A 19,640-nucleotide genomic window follows, 5' to 3' on the forward strand; every position below is an offset into this window, starting at 1 on the left:
TTCTATGATTCTATGATTATAAGTCACTGCTGTGTTTTAAGACCAAAATTTTAGATTTCCTGAGTCAACCTGGAAGCACCTGTGTCTGGGCTGGCCTCACAGATACACATCTCCAGCCCAGCACAGGGCTGAGAAGAGGTTTTCACCCAACTCTACATTCTGGTGTGCCACCTGCAGACAGAAGTGGAGGTTACCCACCAGCAAGATTATTAGTATTTCACCTTTCAGCACTTCTAATGCAACTCTCTGCACATGCTGCTTCAGTGTAGCAGCCAGGGTCAGAGACTGACAAGCAGAAGGACACAGCCTTAGAGAGGAGTGGAAAAGCCAAACCTTATGCCTGCTTTGGATGAGCTAAGGCTCTCTTTCCGACGACACATCTCCTTCTGCTCCGCTGCTTGCGCTGGGGTCATCCTTGTTACGGGGAGCATTTCTTTCTCTACTTGACTCAGAGGGCACCTTGGTTCTGGTCTTCTCTTTTCTTTGTTGCTGTTTTTCAAGCTTTGTCAGCTACTCAGAAAGTAAGGAGAGTGAGAAAGAATTCATGGAATACAATAACTTTAGAAGATTATTTAAAAAAAAATGTAAATGTGAGCGTTTGTATAAAACTTGTAACGCAGACTCACAACATCAACACATATATCAATAAAACAGAAAAGAAAAAAAAAAAAAGCCCAAGGCTTAGGTTTTCAGAAATTTGGAGAAGACAGTAAATTATCATCATACACTAACCCCAAGTATAAAAGTGCATATATACAAAGGACTCCCCTCTGCTTTTCAGAGTTCCTTCTCCGCCCAGCACAATCTGCAAAGCTGGAAAATAATAAAACACAAGGACCAAAAGGGGGAGCTGGATTCCACCAAACTCCTCTTCTGTTTTGGGTCTTAAGTGGCAGTTTTGTAGTTTCAAAGTTGGTGACAAGAGAAGTATTCCAAGTTCAGCCACCACATGAATAAATTCATTTTATTCTTTGTCCAGAGTAAGAGATATATGAGCCTTAGCATCACCTAGGGCATAGAATAACGATTTCAAATCAGTTTGGACAAAACCCTCAGCTAACACTGCCTTGCCATCCTAAGAGACAAACTAAGTTGCACACAGTCATCACTTCTACATCTCTTTCTCATTTTTCAGAGAAGCAGATCACAGTAAGTTTTGGGGTCACTACATACTGATAGCTACTTAAATCACTACACTTTGTGCAATTTATCCATTTGGATCATTTCTATAAGCTACTGATTTTCTCTACAGCTTCCACAACTTCCCCAAGATAAAGCATACTAGTCATAAATCATCATTTCATGGCCAGAAGATCTCTTCTTAGGTGAAATCTTCATAGAATAAAATAAGCTAGATCATGTGTGTCGATTAGGAATTAGACAGGCTCATAGAAGATGCATATAAAGCCATAAATCTGAGCTCTGAGTCAGTAAGAGCTAAGAGCGCAGACTGCAGAGCCTTGGGAGGATGCACAGCATCCCCTTGTACCTTATGCCACATGTACACACCCTCCTTGAACACCTGCACACATGAACCTGTAGCCTAACACAGAATATTCTTAGCTGACTATTTCAGAACTAAAACCACTTTACTGTTACTATGTGACATGACAGGGTATGATGTATCTGTTTGTCTCGCATGATCCAGTCCTCCAGTCATGTGTAGAAAGGTAACAAATGTGTTGGGCGTGATACAGACAATATTTTTATTTCCATTTCTGACAACACACTGTTCTTCTGCCAACAAGCCTATATACACAGTGAGTGCATCTGCAGGAAGGGAAACAAGCTAGTGAGCCCTCGTATTAAAGGTACTCCACCTCAGTTAATGCTACTCCCATGGTCTCTGCACAGCTGGGTTTGATTTTTGCCAATGGTATTCAGGTCATCCAGCTGCTGAGAACAGAACTGAGGCTTCAGTGATCCTCATGGCACAAAAATGTACCAGAAGAGGGAAGGCACACGACACTAGCTGCAGTGTCGTGCACGAAAAGCACGAAAAGAGACACGAAAGCACAGTTCCTAGGTTTCAAACATTTGTACACATTCAAATGACACTAGCTGCAGGCTGCAGAGACACGAAAGCACAGTTCCTAAGTTTCAAACATTTGTACACATTCAAATAACTGTGTGAGCAGGTAGTGCATATCCATCATTCCCCACTGGCCCTTACCCTAGAGTCAGTAATTGCAAAGTATCCTCAACACCAAGCCAAACCACAGTCAGTTGCAATCTGGACCCCTCTCTTTTCACTGCAGTGTCGAGGCTCCTAGTAGTGACCCTTTTTGACAATAATGATGCCAAAAAAACTTTCTGTTACCTCGCAGTTCTGTAACTTGTAACTCCATGAAACTTCACTGTTTCTGCAAATAAGGTGATTCCTGGAGAACATGATATCCCCTCTTCGCTAACTAGTGTTTCTCATTACTTGAAAGAAGAAAAAGCCAAAGACACATGACACCAACAGTTTAAATTGAGTTACCTTTATATTTGAGAAGGCTGTGAGCTAACCCAATAAAGCTCACCCTGGATTTTCAACACATGAAAACCAGTAGTGCATTCACCCCACGAACCCTGCATTATGCAAAACAGAATCCACATGCGTAATGTATATTTGTTTATACATAATTTACATAGAGAGGCAGAATCGCTCGACATACGATAGCATGTCGTATCACCACTGGAAACATGCCTATACTGGCCACTTTCCAACGTGGTCTTGGGGGCAAACAGCATGCTCACGAAGACTCCTGAAGTATATATAGTTATATATAGTTTTATAAATACATATATGTGTGTACATATAGCCAGATTTACAAAGGGGCCGTATTCTCTGCAGAAATAGGAGTAGCATTCATATCCTAAACAGTGTGCAACAGATGGTCTCCAAAGTTATGGCATGTACATTGACCACAAAGGACCTCATAAGTTACCTAGTTCTGTAACTAATTAGTTGAAGAACAATGTAGTGCAGAGGGCTACACGGCAGATATGCAGAGATAAATCTGGATCCATCTTCACACCTGGCTCTGCAGCAGACCCAAAGCGCTACTCATGACTAGTCAGCTACGCCCCTTTCTCACAGGGCAACAGCTTTAATAGATGGATTAAAAACAGGAGCAGGAATAACCTTGGAATATTTGGAACAACTACTATGTTGGTCTGATCTGACAGCAGTATTCACCCAGCTCAAATTAAAAATGACACAAAAGATCAATTTAGTTGAGGGGTGAGGATAATTTGATTAGCTGTATTTATCCATGTCTCATATGAATGGGATTTACTTATTTTTTAAATTATAACAAATGTCAAGTTCATATAGGAAACGTTTCATCCATCTAAGACTCAAATAATACTGAAATGCATACAGACTTGTGTGCACCTATGGACAAAACGCACAGATGCATGCTCTCCAATCTGTGCACACACCGTGATCAGTCTATGAACCAAAGTTCAGACACAAAGATTAAATTGCATCTCTTTGTACTCAAAATATAGTCTCATTGTTATTACGCAGGCAACAAAAGAATTACACATCTCTCTAGTTTTCTCCTTTCTTTCTTCTAAGGTGCTGCAGTAACTCAGAAGGAGTACACTCCACCACAAAAGACCTGCCAGTGAGCTGAAAAATTTACAACAGCTAACTTTTTGGTATTGTAGTGAATAAAACTTCAGACACAGAAGTCTGGTTCAGTGGAAGGTATCTTTAATGCTTTCTATATAGGCAAAGAGTGTGTTCCACACTCACTGTCTCCTCTGCAGAAATACCATGAGCTGTTTGTGGGTACTGCCCTATGATGTTTGCTGGTTAGCTGTGGAGATGGTGCACCTATACAGAAAGTGTCTAACTCAGATTTACATCTATAAGCCAAAATCCATTCTTTTCTGAGACATCCTGGAAGGCTTCTAAGGCTTCAAAGTGTGGGCATCTTACAGCAGAAGCAGCACTGTCTCATGGCAAAAGTACAGCGTGTGCCTAAGATGCAATTAATGCTGGGCTGGGCAGCAGCATGTAGCAGCTACATCTGCACAAGCATCGAAATACATTTACAGCACCAGACCAGACAGTCTGCAGCTGAGCTACGACACGCATATGGGCAAAAATTTGTGCACAGGATGAGAATCGGTGCCCCTCAAGCCATTAAAATAGTCTTCACAATAGACATAACAGGAGAAATTAAGCTCACATGAGAAATAATGTAGAACTGTACATGTCAATCCTTTTATCTCAAGCCACGGTACCCTGGAATCACTTATGGCCAAAACCCACAAACGGACTGGCTTTTCAGAAGCAGTCCCTTATGGTCCCTTGCCAGCAGCCAAAACCCATGCTTTGGGGTTCAATACCTGGCCCGACCCAACTGCTGAATTTCTGAAGCATGAAAGACAACAGAAGTCTTGAAGCATCAAGTTTTTAAGACCATCTCCTTCATGCCCATGCACAAAAATGCAGGAGTCCTCACTCCACAGAAGGCAGGTTTGCTTTTCTGCCATTGTAATACAGTTATTTTACACTGCTGAAACACTACCTATGAACTAATAATGGCAAACTATGGGGTCACTGCTTCGCCCTCAACAGACTGACCAACCCACAGAGAAAAAGGTCAAAATTTACATCTGGGTTGACAGCTGCTTTGACAAATTCTAACCTGATGTAATTTCATAGTACACCACAGACGTGAAATTCTAAAAATTGAGTAATCCCAGTGGAAAGCTGGACTGCCCTGTGAAAGGTTTCACTAAGGCAGAAACGTCTGCTGTTGGGTCAGCTGTAATGGTATGTCACATCACTTCTGCCATCAATTTGCTGTAGCAAAAACACGCAAACAAACTGGCCCACCAAGTCCCCCACTTGCAAACGCTAATAGTTCTCCAGGCTATTGGTTTTGCTGAGGTTAATTTCCCACATTCAGAAATGCCCCAGTGCCAGCCTTCCTTTAAGGTCTACCTTCTTGAATACAGAAACATATCCTTTGCTTTCCTTTCTCTCTGTGATCAGTGTGTACTCAGGGATTGATTGCTGCTCCTTCTGCGACAGCCATGAATAACATCAGGAAGGAGTGAATGACACCAACAAGAGAATTATTTTCTTAGCAGTCTGCCAGAAAATCAGTGGCAGTGTTCTTGTTTCTGGAACCTCAAACCACAAGATCTGCAGCTGTATGTTTTAAACGTCAGTAGTGGAGTACCAAGCTGCTACAATTTCAAATCTAAAAAAAATAAATAAATCAGAACAACTTCAAGGACAGGTTACATTTCAGGAAGAGACCAATCCTTCAAACTGCTGTAGGGCATTACAAATCTAGCAGTTTAATAATAATGCCTCTAAGCAACTGATAGCACTGAGATAAAATCATGATCAGAGGTCTACGCAAAAATAAATCAATGGAAGGTTTGTCACAGAAGAAGGGTAGTTCTCAATCTGCTAAGGAGATGGCAAAGCAGCCGCCTTTCTCCTTGCAAGCCAAAGCAACGCCATACTTGGGGAACTGAAAACACCTTCAGCTGCATTTAAAATGTTCTAACTGAACAGTGACAGAAAAGTTAAAATACTAGACTTGGGTATTCTCCACACTCGGCAGAGAAACCACTTTGGGCTACACAGTTATGAGAAGATTTTAAGACAGTGTGGAATTCATTTAATGGATTTTCTATGATCAAGATCCTCCTGCCATTTAAAAATGTAATAAATGTCAGTCTTAAGAAGTCCCTCTCATTCAAAACACAGACCTTTCCAAGGGGGTTCACATAATTATTTACTCCTCGTATCAACGAAGCGTGGGCATGCTGCTTTACAGTACTGACACAGGCAGGTTCAGTAAGGGAGTTCTGTTCCAATGCTTTCCTTCTTATCCCTCCCACTACAGTGTCCGGTTCAAAATACTGTGCAAAATACAATGTAGGTCATTTCCTTCTGGACAGTACCAGAACAAACAGGCCCTGGGAGACCAGTTCAGCATCTAATTAGAATATATGCACTAAACACTCCAACTGTTGCACCCCACCCCCTAGCACAAGAAACAACAATGCACAGAATATTTCCGATCTGAATTGTGAAATATCTATGACGCTTTTGACATTCAAGGGGCTTTTTTTGAGTTGTCAGCATGTCACCTCCACAGGCACCCTCTAAAGCCTCTTCCCGCTCCATTTCTGTCTGGCTACTTCTTCTAGCCACAAATTCCTACAAAAAAATACAAAGTGCATCTTCCTGACCTTCCCCAAAACCGGATGTACACATACAAAGCATTCTGGGCATTGCTAGCCTAATCTCAGCAATGATCACAACACACTTCATCAGGACAGCACAGAAACTTGCTACCCTCTTAGCTCTGACCTCTGTAATTATCCACATGGATGCATGTAAATTCAAAAGGAATTATCCGAAATTGCTTCACCAGTTACGGCTGGGCACTAAAATGCTTGTGATCTGTACTAGAACATTAGGAAAATTCCTTTTGTTTTCTGCACCACAGCCAAGAGTGAAGAGAAACACTTGATCTACCCTCACTCCCAAAGACCATGGAGGAAATGTAGTCACTATTACTGAACACAGAACAGAAGTGCCATGTGCACATACTGACCTTCTCCCATTTTATGCCTTTTTGTTTTCAGAGTTCTTATCCAGTTTCTAATCCATGGCTTTATTTTGCCTTTCAAGCAAAATTTCTTGTACATCAGACTTAGCAAAAGGTGCTTTAAGAGCTCAGTTAACTGCCAGCTATTTTTTCTTTTTTCTAATATTCCAGCCACATGTCCAAAATTAAAAAAAAATCACAAGTCTTCAGAGAAGTCCCAGTAGTCACTAGCTACTGACGACGTAGAATCTTCTGATTTACTCCATACTGTCACAAAATCATTTGCTTACTATTAAATCAGACCACAATAGAACTGAACAGCTCACAACAAACCAAACTGCAGTAGCTTCCTCTGCTTCCTAGGGTTTCACAACAGCCGAGAGATTCTCTTTTATGTATCTATATTTACACACACGTTTTATTTATAGATACACATGCACATATATACGTTTGCTGTATGAGGACCTTTTTTTTTATTAATTCTGCAAGTCATTTATTTATTCCTCTCTAGCACAAGGAATTAGTTAATCCAAATTTATTTTCACTAATTACATTGCTAAGGAATTATAAGATTCTTATAAGAATTATAAAATCAGATTACCAATTACAACCACAGACAATCACTCCAAAAAAGGAGGCATTTCACTGTCACAACCAATGACATAAAAGAGCTACTCATCAGCAATTATTTGTCTAATCTCATTCTGTTAACATCACATTAAACACTGCAGGATGGTTCATTTATTTATCTCTTCTTGCTAAAGCAGAAAGACAAAAACCACACCATCTCTAAGCCTTAGTTCCCATGCTGCAAGCAAATCAACAGACTGTATGACAGAAAAAATACACAGCAGTCAGGGAAGAGAGAATGACAAATTTAAATTGGTTCTTCCTCATCCCACGTCTTGTGCGACGGGTGAGAGATGATGGCACACATGTCAAACAGTATCAGGAAAGGATGCTTCGGAGTGTCAGAACAGCAGTGCCTCCGACAGCGTGTGTTAAGGTCCTGATAATGAGCTAGTAAAGATACCCAGTAACAGTTAAAAGAGCTGCCAATTCTCAAGTAAAAGGGGTTCTTTGAAAGGTGGCATAGATTAAATTCTTTGTGCATCCAAAGCACGCAAGGATGGATTGCTTTATAGGTGTCTGTACCACTGTAAAAGCTCATCTGTTTCTGTGACAAACATCAGGACTTGCAATGAGCTGGAACTCAGGGTGGCTCATGAAATGCGTGTGGACAGCACATCGCAGAAAGAAGGCAGGTAAACTCACGTAACTCTTATTCTCGTATGTGGACTGCCCTGTACCTGCTCAGAGAGCCCACACAAGGACTCTGTCCTCCTTTTTGTAGGGTCCAGGCACAGACTCGGTAAGAAAATACTTGGTGTAACCTTACTTTAGGGCAACTAACAGTACTCTAAGCACATCCTGCACAAGAAGCCACCCCTTTGCTGATAAAATGATGTTTCAGGAGGAAAGGAAGGCTGAAAAAAACAAAATGTCTGATTTTTAATTCAGAAGAGTGATTGATGGTCAGATGGTGACACAAGGATAGACCCCGTCAGCAAAGTGATTTTATCTTGCTGGTCAACAGGTCAGGTAATTTGGCAGGATCACGGTACATGGGACAAACTGCAGCTATAAAGACTGAACAGAGCAGAAGAGAAGGAGTAGAATAGAATAAAGTAGAATAGCATGGTTTAGTTCCAGTTGGAAAGGACCTACAGTGACCATCTAGTCCAACTGCCTGACCACTTTAGGGCTGACCAAAAGTTAAAGTGTGTTGTCCAAATGCCTCTTAAACACTGCCAGGCTCGGGACATTGACCACCTCTCTAAGAAGCCTCTTCCACTCTTTGACCACCCTCTCAGTACAGAAATGCTTCCTAATGTCCAGCCTAAACCTCCCCTGGCACAGCTTTGGACCATTCCCATGTGCCCTGCCACTGGATCCCAGGGAGGTCAGCACCTCCCTCTCCACTTCTCAGGAAGCTGCAGAGAGCAATGAGGTTGCCTCTCAGCATCCTCCAGACTAGACAAGCCCAAATTCCTCAGCTGCTCCTCACAGGACAGGCCTTCCAGCCCTTCTGACAGCTTTGTTGCCCTCCTCTGGATGCATTCAAGGACCTTCACATCCTTCCAAAACTGTGGGGCCCAGAACTGCACACAGGACTGGAGGTGAGGCCACACCAATGCTGAGTACAGTGGGATAATCCCCTCTTTTGGCCGGCTGGTCATGCTGCGTGTGATGCGCCCCAGGATGCTATGTGCCCTCCAGGATGCCAGGGGACACTGCTGGTTCCTGTTGAGCCGGCTGTACCCCCAGATCCCTTTCTGCAGGGCTGCTCTCCAGCCACTCCTCTCCCAGTTTATACTTGTGCCTGGTGCTATTCCATCTCAGGCACAGAATCCAGCATTTTGACTTGTTAAATTATCATTGCCCAATGCTCCAATTTATCTAGAACCCTCTGCAAGGCCTCTTGTCCCTTGAGTAAGCAGCATCTCCCAGTTTGGTATCACCAGCAAGCTTGCTAATGGCGCATTCAACTCCTATATTGATAAATATATTGAACAGAACTGGTGTGAGAATTGAGCTCTGAGGAACAACACTGGTGACAAGTTGCCAGACATCTAGCCCCATTAACTCCAACCCTCTGATCCCTGCCCTTCAGCCAGTTCTTTACCCAGCACACCATGAACTAGCTCATCCCAGAGTTGGACAGCTTGTCCAGAAGGATGCTGTGAGGGACAGTATCAAAGGCCTTAATAAAATGCAGAAACACCACATCCACTGCCTTCCCTTCATCCACTATGCAGGTGACCTTATTGTAGAAGGATATCAAATCAGTTGGACAGGACTTTTCCTTCACGAACCCATGTTGACTGTGGCTGGTGGTCCGTCAAATGCCTTTCAATAGCATCCAGTATAATCTTCTCCATAATTTGTGCAGGTACTGAGGTTAGATTAACAGGTTTGTAGTTTCCTGGTTCTTCTCTCATGCCTTTTTTAAACTGAAGTAACAATTTTAACACGGTTAAGTGAAGTGTACAAATGGGGATGGTGTGTCCTCACTGAAGCACAGCTGGTAATAACAATCCCTTCCCTTGTCTTTCAGCCATAGAAGTTGGTCACCGTTGTGATTAGCGCATGAGAAAACCTCATCACTACATTTGGTTTTCAGCACAGCCTGTGCTGTTCCTCAGCAGAACTAACTCTTCTCTCAACACTAGACTTGAATTCAGGACTTAAATTTGCTGTTCTCCTGTTTCTGAGAAAGAGGCAGCTCTCCAGCTAATCATTCCATCCAGGCACCCACATGAAAAATCCCCTAAATGTCAAGAAACTTCACTAAAAAAAAAATGAAGGGGGAGGGGTGCAGGTCTAGACAGATTAAAAACATAGTTAATGAGTCATGATTAAACAGCAGCTTTAATGATGAGCAAGAAAAACTGTAAAAAGCTGGTTTGCATTACACATGCAGGACCTTTACGAGAACAGCAGGCAGCTACGAACAGGCCAGGGAACTGAACAATGCAATTACTCAACTTTGCAGAGGCCACACAGGAAGCCCAAGGTCCTCATGTCCAAGAAAAGCTAGACTGCATCCCAGAAGGAATGCTGCACGTTCACAGATGCACAGCCTTTCTAGACAGAACCGCTGGCTCACTTACCTGTTTAGGGTCAACAGTGGCAGCCGGTGACTCCAGTTCTATTGTTACAGGACCATCATTCTGGATGTGAACCTGCATGTAGGCACCAAACTTGCCGTCTGAAAAGGGAAGAGACAAAAAGTTCTGAGGGCTCTTGAAAGGATAACACATACCACAATCTTTGCCAAATGTGCTACTAAAATGAGGGGGAAAAAATACATAAAAGGAAGCCAACTAAGAAACTGCAGAAAGCTACTCAGGAAAAAACAGTCTGTGTGCACTCAGCTCTGTGGTCAGAGACGACAAATACAGCACTGGCAGGGGCCCAGACAGGGTTTGTGATTCTCTGAGTCCACAGCACTGCAGGTGGGGTCTCACCAGAGCAGAGTAGAGGGGGAGACTCACCTCCCTTGACCTGCTGTCCACACTTCTCTGGATACAGTCCAGGATACGGTTGGCTTTCTGGGCTGCCAGCGCACACTGGCAAGGATGGGTTTTGTGACTGTGCCTCTGAGCATGTTAAACAGTAGTGGTCCCAACACCGACCCCTGAGGACCACCACTCGTTACTGGTCTCCACTCAGACACTGAGCCATTGACCACCACTCTCTGAGTGCGACCATCCAGCCAGTTCTTTATCCATCGAGCAGTCCCTCTGTCAAATCCATGTCTCTCCAGTTTAGAGACAAGGATGTTGTGCGGGAGTATACATATATGTAACAGCAATCCTTCTAGGAGCAACAGCAAACCTTCTAGGAGCAGCAGCTCAAGTAGCGTCTGCTTCCTCTTCTTGAAGAAGAAACATGGCCGCTTCCAGCCTTCTGACCCAAGGTCATCCCAGGTCAAGGTGAACCAGAGCTCAGAAAGTTTAAGGTTTAGAGCTAATGGAAACAGTACTTAGAACAGAAATGTCTGCTAACGCTGACCTCCTCTACAGCCTCTCTTGCAGACCTTCCTCTCAGAGACAGGAAGGGTCTCAGCGCCTTGCAACCACCACAATAGTCACAGCAATCTTATTCTCTCAAAGAATTTTAAAAGGCACCTGAGAGAAAATTTTTTCACAATTCCAAAATCCCTTTATTGGTCTTTATCCACAAAATCCTCAGACAATGTCACATACCCCCATCTTCAAGCTTTCAAATATACTGCAAAGGTGCTGTCGTCAAAAGCAGCTGCCACCCCCTTATCACAAATTGATGTGTCCTGTAGGTTCAGGAAACACAGTCCCTGCAAAGTACTGTGCTTTCCTCAAACACTTCTAGAACACTTATGGATTTCTGTGCTGACATTTCCCTTATACAGCAAAATCAAAGGGTTCTAGCAGTCCATTAGTCCACGTAGCTCTTCTCACAAAGTGCCCTCACTGTAACACAGCTTTTTTCTCCACAGCTCCAGGGTCTGGTCTTGCCTGAAAGAACTTGGGAAAGCTAAAACCTGGTTTCACCAATTCTTCTTAAATCAATGCCGAATTCCTCCTTAGGAAGAGATGCTGCTTCAGCAGAATCTCCCTATGTTGGCTGCCTGCCTCAAAAACATTCTTCTACCTGATTTTCCTTGTCCCAGTGTTTGCTGTAGTGCAAACATGACCACAAAGAAACTGAAGACATCATGTCTCTGTCCCAATAGTTTGTCTGGGTTGATCTTCATTCTTCAGTCAAAAGAAAAGGAGGGGAAAGAATCCACCCTCCTTGGATGTTGCTTGTTACCTCAGCAGCTTTAGGGATATTTATCCTGTGACCCTGTACTATTCAGGAGAGACACCAGCAACTTAACCTTAAACACTATTTCTCTCCCTGCTTCTTATACCTCAATGCCCTTCAATGCAGTAAGTATCTTTCCTCACCTGAAGACTTCTTGACTGATCAAGTCACCTCCTCACAACATCCTCTGCAATAAAACAGGATCCTACAAGTATCACTAAAATGACAAGTTTATTCTGCTGGACACCCATCTCTTCGGATTCCTTTTCCTTTAGAATTTGGAACGCATGCCTTCCTGAGAGGCAAAGATCTTAATCTGAGGTGGGACAGACAAGCTACATCTGAGATGTAAAGACTTGAAAATGAGATATAATTTACTTTCAGAATACTTCTGGACATACCTCATGACCTAGAAACTTAATACTGGTTTTATTCAGAAGTTACTTCTAAGCTTGTCCCTTTAAGTTGTTCCTAATTAATCCCATGTGGGTACCCTTGCTCCAGATAAGGGCACTTGCTCCAAAGCACCAACACTCAAGAAGGGAAGTAATAAGAGAGAATAATTCTGCTTTCAATTTGCACAAAACCTTCATCTGAATTCAACTCCTCCTTGTGGAACAGTCCTCTTATATTTCTCAGATATTGCTATTAAGGGAGTGAGATATTCCACACTCTTTGCCATGCTAATCCTTACTGCCTCAGAAGACTAAATCCACATTCAAGGCAGAGTGAAGGCCCTGACAGAGATGTGGAGAAACCTTGGTAGGCCTGGTTTCTGGATATTAGCTTGCACAACAGAGTACTCAAACCTGCATTCACCAGCTCTGCTCCTCAGAGTGGAGTCAGGTATTTAGGAATGAATTTCTCAAGAAAGCACCAAAGCAAGACAAGCAAGGACCAACTCTTCCCTCAACATGAGTGTCCACCTGCAGTCTTACAACATCCGTGTTAAACTAGGAGCCACAGCTCTGAGCCTTCTCCAAGATTTTGTCAAACATCCGCCCGCTCTGGGTGTGAAAGAATGGTTTGCACTTCTCTTTAGGGAACATTTACCATTCTGAGCTCCTAGCTGGCAAGCTCCAGCTAGACCAGGAGTTTCCTGCCCAGCATCTACAACAGTGCCACACGTAGTAGCTCAACTTCCAACAGCCAAACTAGTCTATTGAAAAAATATAAGGACTAGAAAACACAGGGCTCTTAGGCAATACGGCAAGACATTTATTGATCTGTCTGACTCAGGTATACAAATTCCACTTTAAATGATTAAATTACTCTTCTAAAATGTGTTAAGCAATTTGTAAGATCAAAGGGAAAGGCACCTACAGCAACCCAGAGAATCAGACAGTGATCTCCCAATAACTTCAGCTCTGTGTGTGTGCGTACGTGTAGGAGAAATACATGAGTGCCGGTTTTGAAGACAGAAGGTAGAGCCTCATGCTGATACACCAGGAGTATTAGAATAGCCCAGCAGCTCACTCATCAGCGCTCCTTTCCAGTGTGCACCCATCATCCTTTGTAACACGGCAGCATGTAGGATAGCCCCCAACAAGTCAGGTTCCCGTCTCCTTAGGATTTTTCAGGGCAGAACTCAGTATGTTTGCACACCAGACTAAACGACAGCCCGGGTATTACAATTATACAAAGTTATACTTACACTCAAGCAGTCCTGCTCACATACAGTCTGCCAGTGTGTAAAGGCTGTGTGTTCTACTCCACCTCAGCTCAGGTCAATTGTAAACTCCGCTGATGCGACCACAGACCTTAGCCTGCTGCCCATGAAACCACCAACTTCAGAAAATTTATACACACAAAAGTAAATAGATAAAACAAGAAAACAAAACAAAAAAGCACTGGCAAAACAATTGGCACAACAGAAACGTCGAGCTTAAGAATCTAACAGACCTGGATGCAGCACAAAGGAGACTGGCAGACCGTAAAAAGAAAGCAACATCACAAATTAACAGATGGCTTCGATGCCGCCAGCAGTTTCAATGCACGTGCTATTGGACACAATAGCACAGGCACTCCTGGGTTTCTAAATCTACGTTTCCGGCATGAAAAGACAATGCAGAAGAGAAAGCTCTTTCTGCAGGAAGCACTGGCAAACAAGTGCCAAAATAGGGGCACTTAACAACAGCAGCTATTCATTTCAGGTGTGTTACACACTGAAAACGGAAGTTCAAAAAGCTGCTGTCAAAATATAAACTGATTGAAAGTACTTCAGAAACAGCATTTTCCAAAGCCCAAGGATAAGGATGTAGATATACAGAGATAAATCAATTTTTTCCCACCTCATTTAAGTTAAAGAAGAAAGTCCATACTTGCTTTCAGTTTCCCAGGACATAAGGGTCCAACCCGATCAATTCTTACCAGAGCAAGTCTTACTCCCATTGACTTCCTAGGAAGTTCCATCTCCAGTTTCAGAGGCACAGGAAGGGGCCCTAACTTAGTCATAACAACAAGAATAAAGATTCAAAAAGCACATGCTCTGAATTCATCAGAAGTTTTCTATGTTATGGACCAAAAGGGATGCAGGGAAGGGGTACCAGAAATATATTCCTTATCATCACAAATGCTGATTAGAAGAACATACCAAGCTACTGGAAAGCTGACACAGCATGGATGTTTTATGTGTGCATTTCACTGCGCCTCCTTGGAAAGCACTGGGATAATTACCTTCGTCTACAGTCAATATGGAAACTAGCCTCTAAATCTTTCCCCAGTTGCCAGTTTTCTGCCTTTTTCTTCTTTTTTTTGCTCATAAGGAAAGTAAAGCTGACCATCATCTATTGTCTTCTGGGCAAGTGTATCAAAAATTCAAGTCTAAATATGAAAATGGCCAGAAAGCAAACAGAAAATATTAAGGGTGGACAGAGCACAAATGCAAAGGGAAGCCAGGCATTTTCTGGTGAAAACCGTTTTACATGTGGCACAGAGTTGAGAAAAGACAGTCTAACTCAAACGCTGTTCTCAAGTAGCACATTACACCTCCCAGTGCCACCCTTGCCATTTAATAGAACGTAAAACTAACGTGACAGATGGAGCTGCGCTGTCCATCACACACCGGGGACGCCTTCGAGCCTGACTAACCACATATGTCTCAGACAAAATGCTCCTCCTGAGTTAATCTAGCCACACAGCACGAAACATCCAGCCTTTGAGGAAGCCTGATCCTAGAGTTCGTTCTCATGGCTGCAGCCTCTCTGGGTGACGTTGTCAGAGCCATTGCTCATGTTGCAGAGCCAAGACCAATACAAGAACATCTGCGTGTCAAACTATTCCAGAGGAACGCCAGGAAACGGCTTGTGCTAGAGGAAGACTGGAGTGATCAACCTGCCAGGCTGCTAGTGAAAATACTCTAACACTCCCTCATCTACCGCCATGTAAAGACAGTTCCTTTTAAACAGACAGAAAAATGACAGAAGAAAGATAGTAACGGCCGGGGAACAGCACGTACAAACAAAGTCCACTGGCCATATCAAGCACCTTACCAACATTTTGACCTTACCTTTAATAAGCTCTGGTTTGTAGGCTTTTCTTAGCTGCTCTAGGAAGTTGTTATAAAAACACTCGGCCTGCTCTGTGGGCATTGCCATGTGGTAGTCAGGTTTGTTTCCTTTCAGGATGCACTGGAGAGTAAATTGGCTCACACACAACACTTCATACTGTTTATCCATCACACTTTTGGACCAGTGTTTCCCACTTTCATCTTCAAATACTCGCAAGTTCAAGATCTTTCGAACCCTAGGAGGAGAAAAAGATAATTCCTAAAGTGTCCCATGCAGGATCAACAGGTACAAGTTAATGCCTACCACATAGGATGAGATAAAAGGGGAGGCAGATGCATATTTATCCTGCCTACACATAACAAGAGATGCCTTTGTCGCTTCCTTCCTAAACCATGGGCATCTTGTCACATTAGACTGAGCCACAACCTCACACATTACACTCTCAGACCATTAATTAACATTATCATTTTACAGAGCATGAGATCAGCACAGAGTAACTGCAAGTTACACAGTGACATACAGACAGCATTACTCTTTGCTATCTGATTTCATGTGTCACAACATTATTTAACATGTGGAATAGCTTTGGGCATTTTAATCCTCCCTCCGCACTGAGGAATCACACTCCACATGGAATGAGATCATCCTAAACTATGGTTGTTTCCAAACATGATTCACAGATATTCCTCCAGCTTTGTCACCTCCCAGCGCTCTTTCCAAACCAAGCCCCACAAGCCAGAGGAGGACAGCACTTCTTCATCAGGATCACAGACTCACAGAACCACAGACTGGTTTGGGTTGGAAGGGCCCTTTAGAGGTCATCTAGTCCTACTCCTCCTGCCATGGGCAGGGACATCTTCAACTAGATCAGGTTGCTCAGAGCCCCATCCAGCCTGACCTTGAACGTTTCAAGGGCCGGGGCATCTGCCACCTCTCTGGGCAACCTGTTCCAGTGTTTCATCACCCTCATTGTAAAAAATTTCTTCCTCATATCGAGTCTAAATCTATACTCTTTCAGTATAAAACCACTACCCCTTGCCCTGTCACAACAGGTCCTGGTATAATGTCTGTCCCCATCTTTCTTACAAGCTCCCTTTAAGTACTGGAAAGCCACAATAAGGTGTCCCTGGACCCTTCTCTTCTCCAGGCTGAACAGGCCCAACTCTCTCAGCCTGTCCCCATGGCAGAGGGGCTCCAGCCTCTGAGCATTTTCGTGGCCATCCACTGGACCTGCTCCAACAGATCCATGCCTTTCCTGTGCTGAGGGCTCCAGAGCTGGATGCAGTACTCCAGGAAGGGCCTTGCCAGAGCGGAGAATCAATTCCCTCAGCCTGCTGGCCATGGATGAGAGGAGGAAGGCAGGGAAGAGTGCAGAACTGCAGGTGGTGGCAAAGTGGTGACTGGGACTTGTTTGTATTTGTATTAAGGCTGATTTTTGGATCTGGGGGCAGAACTGACTGGTTTGAATACTCAGAGAGGACAAGGAGACTTTCACAAATGAATCCTGAGAAGCAGCAGGCAGGCTCACAACCCAGTCTATGGCTGGATTTAGATTGATAACGAGACTGCATGCAAGCCACTCTCCCGACTTTGGTTTCTTCTTTTAGCTGCTACAAATCGGCAGCATCTATAAACAAGGGAGCGTATCAAGTGCAAAACATTTCAATTGCAGCTGTCAGCCAGACATTTTACGTTGCAACAAAGGTGAAGCAGTTAGTATAAAATAAAGGTGAGACTTTGTTATGGCCACAGAACAGAATCATCGAACCACAGAATAGTTTGGGTTGGAAGGGACCTTTAAAGGTTACCTAGTCCAATCCCCCAGAGGCAGTCACAAAAACCAACCTTGCCAATCTGTGTGTGTCAAAGACAAACAGAACTGACTCCTGAAAGAAGTGGATGGTTAAAAACCTCGGAAGGCCCCAGCACACAGGCTTCCATCTTTGTCGCTGCTGTGTTTTAATGATAAAGACAGTTGTTTTTTCATTTACAGGATTACTAAGTTTCCTTTAATAGGACTTGAAGGGTTTGGTTAAGCTGATTTCTTTCATTCTTTTTCTTCAGATGCTGACTTCCTGCCCTTCCTGCGTCAGTCATCCAAACAGCCTGGTGTTGAGAGCACAGTCACTACGATCAGCCTGCAATATTCAGAAGCACCTTTCACATTCACCAAGGTAGGAATGAGAAACAACAATAGAGCAAATGTTACACACTGAGGAGGTGAACAGTAAGGCGAGCCAATGGAGCAGGTCATAATAAAAATACCTTCAGCTTTGCTGCAATTCTCTACAAGTTTCACACGTTTATGTGAGATCTTTGGTGTCCTTCAGTTCACCTCACTCTCTACTTTCTCTTCCACATCTGCTAAGGGTTGTTTTCACCCTCACCCACATTCCTTCTCTCTTCACTGCCTAAGCCTTTCCTCTTCTTGACACCAGTTAGCTCTATTGCCTGTTTCTTCTTTGCCTTCATAAGAACTGAGGTCAGCCCTAGAACAAGGAACAATCTGAAGGAGACAGAAGAAGCCCCCCTGAAGAATTCCTTGCACATGTTTGCTGGATGAATCACAGTATTTTGTGGCCATGGAACAGATGGACAGACACGGCCCTCCAGACTACCAAAATTGAATCACTTCTACAGAAAAGTAACTGATGAGGCTACCCAGCCTTTTAGAAGAACAAAGCTTCTCAGGTGCAAGCTAAAATGAGAGTTTGAGGTTTCTGGTACATCCCAACCTTGATGGACTGACTCCTTTGGGGTTAATTCATACAATAAAAAGGACAGCTATTTTAAAAAGGAAGATTAGAAAAACACATGTTGATTTCTTCCTTTCTGAGTCTGTTCTTGATAAAAAACACATAGACAGGAAATGGAAACAGATTTTTTTTTTTCAATGGAACATAAGAAGAAAACTCTAACTAAAAAAATGTATTCAAGGTAAAATCTGATAAGGAACTAACAGGCAAACTTGAAATTCCCAACTGGAGTGACCCACTTGTTTGGCTACTGCACAAGTATCACTGATTCAGTGTCAGAAATGCAGAAATGAGAGAGTACAAGGCAAAAGGAAAGATGTGACTTACATGTGCTCCAGTTCTCTTTGCGTGTCTTCCAAAGAAATGCCCAGCAGGACACAGAGGCCTCGTCCTATTGAACTTATTTGTTCACCACCCACTGGGGAAGAGGGGAATAAAGACAAGCAAAGGCTAAATGCACTGTCTCATTTTATGACACAGGTAAGTACTGATTTCAGCTGGCAACTGTACAACCACCAAAGAAAACATCATTCCAAACTCTTCTTCCCTGTCTTAAGTTTGTTAGAGAGTAAAGATCACATAGAAGCCCTCTTTCAGAAGTCTTCCCAATACCATGACTTAGTTTTGAGGGGACTAGCTCAAGATGTTTAAAAACACCGTATAAAGATTTTTTACTACAATTGCATCAGCAGTGCTAACCAGAGAGGTGGCAGAACTCTCCCCAATCCTTGTAAAAATTACTCATCTGGTTCCTATCAATAAGTGTACTCAGTTTCTCTACTCCACCACCTCCTCCACCACCCCCAACATCCTTCGCATTAGTTGTGAAAAGGTGGTTCTGATTTGGTATAGTCATGGATTTTTTGAAACAAGACTTGGAATAACCTGCAAATTCTACCCTCCTAGCTGGGAACACAACTTCTTCAATGGCATCTACAATAAAACACAAACCATCACAGATCCACCATGTTTTCCTAAGAAATGTTTTCAACTATCTTATTTTAATTAGTTTATATTAATTTAAGTTATCTTAACATGGTCAAGCTTGAGATGGTTGTAGTAAGCTTTACATGAGGTCTTAAAACTGAGAGAAGCACCAGCTACCCAGCCATTAAAACTATATCTAGGCTCATGCAACCAGGAAAAAAAGCCCCAACCAACCTGTAAAACAAAAGAAGAGCAGGCCCCTACTGAAAGCTGAAAGCATGTGTCTGTGCACCAGTGGCCAGATCTGGACTATTCCCAATGGACAGCAGCAAACCAGAGGGGAAAGCTCCCCCCAAAAACTCTTCCTTTCCATCCGATCTGGGTAAGAGCCCTCCGGCTCAGAAATCTATCCTCCTAGTAAGCACAGCACTATCTCCCTCACACAGGGACATCTCAAACCATCTAACTGCCAGAAACACATGGCTGTAAATCAGGCACAATCCCAGTGCTGACGAGGT

At 43.2% G+C, this 19,640-nt stretch overlaps 1 protein-coding gene across 1 annotated transcript; it reads right to left on the reverse strand.

The window, feature by feature from the left end:
* Positions 1-330: 330 nt before the first annotated feature.
* Positions 331-18,616, reverse strand: DTD1 (D-tyrosyl-tRNA deacylase 1). Its single transcript, XM_010160678.1, has 4 exons — positions 18,523-18,616; positions 15,439-15,674; positions 10,253-10,350; positions 331-510 (listed from the first exon to the last, which is right to left on the reverse strand). Coding segments are annotated over exons 1-4 (492 nt in total). The 5' UTR covers positions 18,525-18,616; the 3' UTR covers positions 331-354.
* Between the last annotated feature and the right edge of the window lie 1,024 nt (positions 18,617-19,640).

This window comes from Eurypyga helias, unplaced genomic scaffold (genome assembly GCF_000690775.1).
Source record: "Eurypyga helias isolate BGI_N326 unplaced genomic scaffold, ASM69077v1 scaffold13681, whole genome shotgun sequence".
In the NCBI taxonomy this organism is placed as follows: Eukaryota; Metazoa; Chordata; class Aves; order Eurypygiformes; family Eurypygidae; genus Eurypyga; species Eurypyga helias.

Bases quoted from the DNA above. Each gene is read 5' to 3' on its own strand.
- DTD1 (XM_010160678.1), bottom strand. The intron at 10,351-15,438 runs GTAAGGTCAAAA...TTCCCTTTTCAG, and splicing joins CAAACCAGAGCTTATTAAAG to ACGGCAAGTTTGGTGCCTAC. The intron at 511-10,252 runs GTAAGTGAGCCA...CTTTCTGAGTAG, and splicing joins CCACTGTTGACCCTAAACAG to CTGACAAAGCTTGAAAAACA.